General features: G+C 41.8%; 1 protein-coding gene across 1 annotated transcript in view; it reads right to left on the bottom strand.

Moving 5' to 3' along the window:
- Positions 1 to 361: 361 nt before the first annotated feature.
- Positions 362 to 9586, bottom strand: part of PLEKHA8 (pleckstrin homology domain containing A8) — a 31924-nt gene continuing 22699 nt past the window's right edge. Inside the window, exons 12-14 of the mRNA XM_056336604.1 lie at positions 9273 to 9343; positions 7082 to 7143; positions 362 to 6150 (exon numbers count right to left, since the gene is read on the bottom strand). Coding sequence (XP_056192579.1) covers positions 5953 to 6150; positions 7082 to 7143; positions 9273 to 9343 — 331 coding nt within the window. The 3' untranslated portion in view covers positions 362 to 5952. The remainder of the gene's footprint in view (positions 6151 to 7081; positions 7144 to 9272; positions 9344 to 9586) is intronic.

The following is a 9586-nucleotide window of genomic DNA, read 5'->3' as shown; positions in this document are numbered from 1 at the left end:
TCACATATATCCATCTGGATTGCTGCCATTTAATGGAGGGACTTGCCCTTGCTAGAGTGAAATAATAGTTTCATAGATCTGCTCTCAGGTCCATGCTGTGTTTATATGGAGGGAGAAAGGGGGAATAAAGGGATGTGTTAACACCCACATTAATTAAGGAGCACTGGTCTTCATCTGCATCTCAAGACAACCACACAGGAGTTTCTGAAGTTCTTGAAATCTCTAAGGAAGAGATTCAAGACCAGGCAAAAGAAGGACAAACACCACATGCAATTTTAAAATACAAATTCCTCTCCCAGTGCCAGGTACCTTTTATAACTAGTCATCACCTATTTACACCGGCCAAGCACCCACAACCACATGCCAGACACAGCTTTTATTCTCATGATCTAAACAGGCTCCATGTGTGTTAACATTCTTCATACAAAGATACATACAGGTTGTTTCTGTCAACCAGAAACATACTGGTTTTGACTGTTCACACAGCGCCTAGAACAGATGCGGTCCTGAAGAGCACTTTAAGCCCTCTGCTGTAGTAAAAGAAACAAAATCCATGCAAGAGGAAAGTGAGATTTTAGAACATGCTTATTTAAAATAAGTTTATTATAATGAAATAATATAAAAATCTGACAAAGGTCTTAATGCTCCAAAAGAAGAGAGAGGGGTATGGTTTGAGAGATGACGCAGACTGGAAACTTCAAAGTATTTCAGACTGAACTGCTTATGACAGCACAATTTATGCAATGCTTACACTGGAAGAGGTGATTTTTGGGGCATGAGCAAGCCCTTAGAATTAAGTAAATTTAAAGTGTGAGGCAATATACCTTCTCTTCATCTTTAAGTGTATTTCAGTATGTATGTATAAATAAGGCTTGTAGTAAGCTCAGCTTGACTGATAAAACACATGCCCAAAATTGCCTTGAGAAAAGAAAATAAAAAAGGAAACTACAAAAGCAAGCTGCTTTGGTTTTCAGTTTAGTCACTGTATCCTGGAATGCAATTTACTTGTTTAGCTTCAAGTAGACATAAATCTCAAACTTTCAAGATGGCTTTAATTAAAGAAATTAAGTTTTGGACCCCTTGAATGCTGCAATGCAAAATAAAGTTCACAAACTTAGCGTTAAGCAGAAATCTGGATATGAAACCAAGGAAGTTTCATATATTTTTTAAAAAAAAATCTACCTCTAACACATCTGGAGTATGAGGGGTGAAAATCTATACCAAGAAAGGGATATTAAAAATGACAGTCAGAGACCACATTTTTGAAGAACTGCATGCCAGTGGGCACGTGGGTTTAAGTGAAGCATATGCCTGTGTTCTAACTTCAAAGCAAGGGCTTAAATCCTCGTGTGAACTGTGAGTAGGATCAACTACTGCCTGTGTGTGCTCAGAGCGAGCAAGTGCACTATGATACCCCTTCTGCACGAGAGTGATTATATATTGCTTGAAGCGTGTGGTACTTTACAGGGTTTGGTCACCAAGGGGCTACAGAAGGTAGCAGAGAGGCTTGAATTCAGTCATTCCCACCATTCTCTTTTTGTTTTCTTATCTGCACTATGCAGGCAAGTGAAAAGAAATAAGTCCATTAAATAAATAAAAAAAATTCCCTGTGCTTTCACTTGTAAGAGATAGAACTGCCAAGGCTCAAGTGTCCCAATTTAAATTTCATCGGTGAAATTAGAAGTTCAAAGTGGTGTGGTTTTCCTGGCAAAATTATGTCAAACAGGGGAGAAACTTCAGAGAAAAGCAGCACATTCTCCACCTGACTGTATGTTTGGTTGCCTGCCAAGGAATTTAGGTCTCATTTCCCAAGTTTACATTTATATCGCTTACAAAAGCTCCTGCTTTGTTCCCTTGTGGAGGGATGCTGAGACTTGGCAGCGACAGCTCTGGTAGCAAAGCAGAGGACAATGGGAGGAAAGGAAGAGGTGGGACCAGGTTGGGGAAGAGGGAAAGAGAGGCAGGTAGGAATGTGCTAATTATCTTCTCTGGTGCCTAAAAGGCAGTTCGAGGTTCCCTAAAGTTTTTCACAAAAGCTTAAGTGCTAATGAAAAGAAAGGTTCAGAAGGTCCAGCATACAGACATAGTTAACGCTGATTTCTATAATGTTCCACACCTGTTTGCCAAAGCACGCTGCAAACAACTGGAGCACATTTTGGGCATATTTTTTATACATCCAGCCAACCAAGTGACACTTTTCAAACAGCTCTAAAAAAATCCAGATGATGCAAGATTGTAAGTGAAGCTATATGCCCCTTAACTTTAAGTGCATCTGTTAAAGGGAGATCCATATTACAACAGCGTCTAGGTGGGATGTTTAGCGTAAACACTAAAGCACTTGAGTATTCAGTTCATATTCTACAATTGTAGCATCACAGAACTTCCATCTGCAACTGAGTATGGTGTCTTAAAATAGCAGAGGGGGCTCCAGAACACAGTTTAAAAAAAAAAACAAACAACAAAATAAATAAAATAAATAAAAGCCTCCCATTGCTAAGCAGAACTCGACTGAAATTGAGAGCTCTGTAATATAGTGCCGTTGGCGTTAGAGCAAAGATGTGTGTACGATCTCTATTCCAAGATGCTGACTGCCATCATTCAGTACTAGATAACACTTCTATCAGATTGCTTTGGGATTTACCATGTCTCAGCAAGGATGCACGCTGGATAGACACTGTCAGTGTCATGCTGTATCAGTTCTACACACAGCCGTACCGGTTTCACAAAAAGCAGCCTTAATCCCCTTACCCTAGGGTAAGGCTGCGATGACTCTTCTTTTGCCATGGCTACGTAAAATCCCTGAGAATATGCAACTGTCAGACATTGAAGGAAACAGCCGAAAGCATTTCTAAAGGAAAGGGACACAAAACTTTAGACTGGTGCGGTTCAAGAAACCAAAGCAGTTCATGTAAATTACACAGAGCAAGGGTGCTATCATCTGAGAGTCACGAGGACCTCTATCCGTACGCAGAGCAGTTGCTCATAAATGTCAGCCATCAAATTAAAAAAACAAACTAACCCTAACCAATCAAATCAAATGGAAAACACCGACCTTCTCTCCAATTCTAAATTTGAAGGCCAAAAGTTAAGTTGTTTTTTCTCTACAATTATTCAAATCAAAAGCAATCCTCTCTGTCTGCCAAACTGACATCACAGGAAAAGGAAGTGGTCAATTGTCTAGCAGTGTATCTGCTTCCACTTGGTCATCTGGTCTGTTGCATCCTTAGAGGTATAACTTGGATTTCAGCTCTGCAGCATGCTGCACGGGTTTCTATCCCAGTGGCGGTTTGACTGGAAAGATCGCATTCGTAAGACTTCGAAGTGCTCAGCGCTCTGCAAAAGCAGTGCATGGTGAGGACAAGTTTCGAAGGCAAGGAGCCCTCGCTCAGTTCCTTCCGTACAAGCCCCCTGTTTAACAACAAGCACACGGGGTTGTCCTGAAGCCACGGTCTCCTAAGAACATTCTCAAGCACCAGTTCCAGAGTTCAGAAAGACCAACTTCACCCAGAACAGCAAGACGAGAAAGCTTGCTCTGAGGCAGAATGCCACGCTGATTAGAGGGTACACAATGTGGACCACTCTTGTCAGAAGAATGGTAGAAGTTAGTAATTGCCGAAGCTAATGGTCCAATGAAGCTATTTCTCTGACTACGAAATAAAGCCTCCTAATTTTTTTGCATCAAACACTGGGTCTGATGCCCTACTAACAAACTAGTGGTTCTCCTGCTAGTTAAAAACCAACCAACCAACCAAAATATCCAAAAATAACATCCAAGACTTTAAGTACTGAATACGCTTTCCTCCTACTGGAAAAACCTAGAGCAAAAAGGGAAGTAAATTTTCATCATGATCTGACAGTTAATTTCCAGCGAAGAGGAATCTCTTCCTGCTCTCCCCTACACCAGCTGTGTTTTGTGGAAATGTGGTCTCCGTTACCTTCCCAGCGCACTCAGCTAAAAACTATTACAGTGGTTTCCCACATAATAGCTGAAAATCTTGAGGAAACTGCACAGGGTGGAGAGCTGGCTGTTCTACTACACGTGTAACTTCTCTGCACTCATGTTTAGAAGCAGCAGACAGCCAAATCCCAAAAGGCTCTCCGCTTTGTTTTTAGCGCTGTGAGTAGCGAGATAGTTGAATGGAGCTTTGGTCAAAAGTTGTGACTTTGTACTCAAACATAAATATATACTACTTAAATTAAGAAAATCAAAAAAACCAAACCCCCCACATCCTTCCGATTCCTCCTGGAGTATGTAAGAACTACAGACAGGCACAGCTCAGAAAAGATGACAGGAACAAGGAAGCCACGCTGTTTAAATGCCTTACCAGACTCCTAGTATCTTGCTTTACACACCAAGTGTGATGTTTGGTCTGTTCTTCAAGCATCATATGCTCTTCTTAAAGCTCACAATGCTAGGCTCTTTAGGAAGGATCGAGTATTTGGGGTGCAGAGAGGCTCCCGCCAGAGCGATGCAGGGCAGCAGGTCTGCAGTACATTCACGCTACTGACAGCATGGCTTTTAGCCTAGCAAAAGCCAGTGCTTCTCCTCTGAACATGGCAACACTGACTTCTCCTGTGATTATGAAGATTTACTAATTCTAAAATACCTCATTAGCACAGTCTTCTCTCCTCCTGCACGAGTTAAACTCAACTCTCTGCACAAAGCCATCTAAAGCCCTAGGTCGCCGCTGAGAGACCTGCTGATGCCTTGCATGGGCAGTCCGTGACTCACAGGCAGCCTTCCAGCCATCAACACAACTAGGAATTTTGTCCTTAACCACACCACTGGCTAAAAGGACTTTATTATTTTCAATATGAGCCATGTTAAGGAGCACATTTTTATCTGTGTCAGCAAAACGGGAAAAAGGGCAAATTTTACTTTCTTAATTTCCAGTCACTTGTACATCATTTCAGATTGTAAAATTTATAACTGGCCCGATGTGTAATGGCGTGTGACACATTCTAGCTTCCCCTACACTTCACGCATTTCATGTCTACTCCCATGAAGCCTCTGTCCATAGTGGCAGCCTAGGAAGCATTTTAATCATATCTGCTTATTAAAAAGTACTAGCTGTATTCCATTGAAAAGCAAACGTTACATTTCTGTGTGAATCTGATTTAAGAAAACCCGAAGCTCAAAATAGAAAAACCCATCAAAACCAGGATGATGGACATAATCTCCGATTGCTTCTGTAAAGCACTGTGGAAAGTAGCTGGGCTCTGCCAGCCTGTGCCAGCAAATTTCTGGTGGTCCACTGGCAGGAGCTCATAGGGAGAATAGTGGCACAAACTGGGAGCTGGTCAGGGAACACGACGCCCAGTTTCAAAGACTGGCTCCTGGGGAAGCTCAGACCACCACGTGCCTGCGGTGAAGATCTCTGTACTATCTGGGGAGGTGCTGCATTAAAAAGCTTCACCCCAAATTAAGGGACAAACTCCCTGCGTACCTTATAAGCTGGCATTTAGCTTCTCTTCTCTTCTGCTACCAAGGTAATAGTAACTTTTACTACCTTTGTCCTCCTACAGCCTCGCAGGGAGCAGGCACAGGGCACAGGAGAGCCAGAGCCGGCAGCACCCAGCTGGGCACCGCGCTGATGTCCCAGCGGCTCCGCTGCAGGCACAGCTCTCTCCAAAGGTACGGGAGCAAAGGCCAAATCCTGCTCCGTTACGTTTATGAGGTGAAGAGAAGAGGAAGTGCACAGGCAGGAGATAAACAGTCAAAAACATTCATCGTGGACATAGTTATGACCCAAAGAGAAACAGTACCTCTGCATTTAAACATAAAACAAGCATAAAAACCCCCACATACATACCCTGCCCCAAAAACACTCACAACACCCTTCCCACCTGAAAAGATACAATGAACAGAAACGATGTCCAAAAAACCCAAAACGAAAGAAATCTTTGTTAACAGACACAGTCCCTGAAGTTTTAGATGCGGTCTTGCTGTAGTCATACCACCTCATCTGACTCCAAACCATGTACTTCATAGAGAGTGTCCAAGATATTTAGCTGCTTTTCCATGGCTGGTAGGTAAATGTTGAGGTCCCTCTGCATTCCTTTGTAAAATGTTTCTTCCTGAGGATCGCACTCTTCTACAGACAGAGCCGCCACAAAGTCTTCGTATGTTGGAGCTGCCCTTAAAGCTAACTGGGAGAGGAACCAAAGCTTTTAGATTTGCAAAACAGAACAGGAGAAGAAACCCAACTAATGCCACAAAAAGCCCTTAGGTTTACTTAGATCGCATAGCTTTAATGTCTTTAATGGGTATATGCATAGGTTGAGATTTTTAACTGGGAGGGAGGCTTAACATTTTATTTTTATTATCCGTGTAGATCCCCAGTTTAAGGCATCTTCAGAGAAGCCTGATTTTTACAAAGTGCTTGTACACCGTATTTTGCACAAATATTCAGCATACATTAGAAATTAATTAAATACAAACCCCAAACAAATTTCAGTTTGTTAGGGGAGCTCCTAACCCAGCGTCACACACTTCAGCACCGAAGCGCCATTCTCAAAACACTTTAGAAAGCTCTCCCCAACATTTCTGTTTCTCCCTGTCCAATGCTCTGTCACGACTCAGGGGGGTGAGGCTTTCCTTTTTCCTTTTATAATTACAGTGATAATTTCCAGCGACAGGCACGAGGGGGAGCTGCCAGACTGGACAAAAAAATAAATCATTTTCCATCCTCCGCCAGCATCCTCTGCTTCAGCTCCCTGACACATCCTGCACTACGCCTTCCTGAATGCTCCTATTCGAAGACAGATCGATCCTCAAAAAAGCAAACTTAAACTCTCATTTCTTCCTTTAATAGCCCCGCAAGATTATGCTGAAAAAACACATCATGAAAACATGCGCATGCAAGCATACTCTGTCTTGTTTGGGCTCCAGAAAGCCGGTTCCACCCTGAAAGCCCAATACTAAGCGATCACCACAACCCTCACCTCGAAAATAAAGGCTAACAAAGGAATCTATTCATTGCAATGCTTCGAATTTTAACATAGTTTATTAATTATGTACAAGATAAGATCACATGAACAAGACCCCCCAGCTCTATCAGCAACCAAGATAAATACTCACCGCAAAGACCCCGCGGACAACCCAGCCATGGTGCTGCCGTAATGTCTTTCCATAAGCATTGTCTTAAAGGAAAAAAAAATTTAAAAAAATAATCAAGAGATAGATGTACGGCAGTTTTACATTTGCATCACCAGGAGAACTCAGAGCTTAGAAATGACTGTTTAAGGATATATTCTTGCCACTGGATACACATCATGGCTGGTTCTGTGCACTGAAGTTATGACTGAAAGGAGATGACAGATTGGGATTTCTGCACTGGGGTCTCAGCTCTGCTGTCAAATCTCCTTCAACTCATCCACAGCAAGTGAGCGTTCCAACAGACAGGAGGGCAAAAGTAATTTTCGTTTGACTAGCTGTGCTTCACAGCTCTCAGCTCAGTGCAAGTCTGAGAAAATATTACCCAGGGTGAAACAATCCTGCAAGCTGTTAGCCAGCCTCAGTCGAGGTGGTTAGCTCCGGTATTAACCAAGAACTCCTTCTTTACATCCGAGGGCCAAGTTTTAAGGATCATTGGAACAGAAAGCAACAGACCTTTATTAAAATAATCCTCGGGATCTCTCTTGTGAGTGCCCCTGAGCGTAGACTTTGATGAAGGCCCTTGTTATGTTCCTAGACAGCTCCACTTTCATATACAAAGCTTTCTATATACAAAGCCAAACATCTTTGAGCCGTATTTTCCCAGTCTTAGTTTGTCACAGCCTCCATTTCATATCCTTTCCTTCAGTTGACTTGTTAAGTATCTGACATTTTATTGTACTTTCCCTACGCTGTTAACCTTGAAGAAGGAGAACCTCTAAATTTCGCTGCTTTAGGATATTTACTCAAAAGATCACAGGCAGTTATTACTGGAAGAGTGTAAAAAGTCAGAAAAACACAGCCACGAGTTTTTCTGTAACATGAAGTACTCCTCATCTATCAGCCTAACGACTGGGGAACGCAGCTTTTCTATCTTTACAGTAGAAGTGAGAATCTATGAGAAAACCATACAGTAATAAAAGCAATGACATAAGGAAGAAGAGAGTATTGTGTTCCAAACAGGACTGACAAGTCTATTCTCTGCCTTGTCAGCAAATATAGGGGGCATTAAAAACACCAGAAGGTGAAAAGTTTACTTGGGATTTAAATCCAAGCAAAGACAAATCCCTCTAGAAAGTCGTTTGTTCCTCAAAAGATCGTAAGAGCTGGTAGATACTCCATTTTTCATTTTCATTTCCTTAGCTTGACATTTGAGGTTGTAGAAAGAGAACATTCAAATAGCACAGTGACCCCTGAATAAGAAACAGTAAACCAAAGCTGCAATGGTGATACAGATACAGAAGAGCTTTGGGGGGAGAAAAGGAAGGAAGAAATGAGAAAAAAAAATAATCAGCAGCATGGTTCCATTGCAGACAGAGAGCAATTCAAGTGGTATTTCAGGGCCTCAGAAGGTCAGGTACGTGCCTTGACTTTCCATGGTGTTTAACATCCACATCTAGCAGCAGTGTATTTACAGTCCCACTTCCAAGTGCTGCTTACACACTTCGGTGTACTAGTTCTTTTTACTAATCCTATATGGTGGTGGGTTTTTTTTTTAAAGGGGTGGGGGAAAGCTGTTGTAAAGGATTATCGTAACATTAGACTGCATGCATATAGAGACAGTTTTACTCGTGAATAACCAAGTCAAGTCTAAGCGGGGTTGGTATGTTATTTTCTACTTGCTTAGGCACTAGCCTGACTCAGTAAGTGTCAGAAATTGTCTTATTTGGAAACGAAATCCTTCTTCTCTGTTACAAATCCCCTGATAATTGACACAGCCATACTGGCAAAGAGGTGATTTCAAAGAGTGATGGCCAATCTCACAAGGCACTAAAAAACCAGCAGCTATATATTTGGGAGCACTCTCACTGCAAACCAGGAGAGAAAAAGGAACAAAACAAAGTACTTTTTTCCCTAAGATACGACTGTCTCCCCTGCTAGAAGTAAGCCCTTAAAGGAATCTTTCTCTGCTAGTAAATCAACATTGACCAGACATCTAGTAACCTGCCAAGAGGCAGTCATTTTAAAAAACTGCAGTTTTCGAAAAAGTTATGTCTTGGAGATTACTTGCATGATTAGTCACTGAAGAAAAGAAAACACAGGTTCTAAAGGACGAGAAAAATAGCCAAGACTGTAAATTAAGAAGCACATGAAGAATAAAGCAACCAGCACTTACTCAGAGCTGTCTGGATATTCTTTTCCCCGTTCTTCACTTCTGTCAAAAAACCTTTCAAGAACTTTAAGCCTCTGTCAGGATGAACCCATGAAATAAAAAGAAACCATGTTTATAACAAGGTAACCCAAAGTACAACAAAGCTCCTAGATTTGCAGTACAGCTCAGAAGTGCAATAAAACTCAGAATTACGGTGCTGTTTTCAATCTGAATAAAAAAAATGCATCCACCTCCTCCAGCCTCTCTTCCAGCCCAAGGAAAAACACTTTACTTGTAAAACATTTCTGCTGCAACCCAAAATCACCTGCCTGATGTTC

Source organism: Falco biarmicus, chromosome 4 (genome assembly GCF_023638135.1).
Source record: "Falco biarmicus isolate bFalBia1 chromosome 4, bFalBia1.pri, whole genome shotgun sequence".
In the NCBI taxonomy this organism is placed as follows: Eukaryota; Metazoa; Chordata; class Aves; order Falconiformes; family Falconidae; genus Falco; species Falco biarmicus.
The sequence above is the reverse complement of the archived record's forward strand: the minus strand, read 5'-3'. Positions and strand labels throughout refer to the sequence as shown.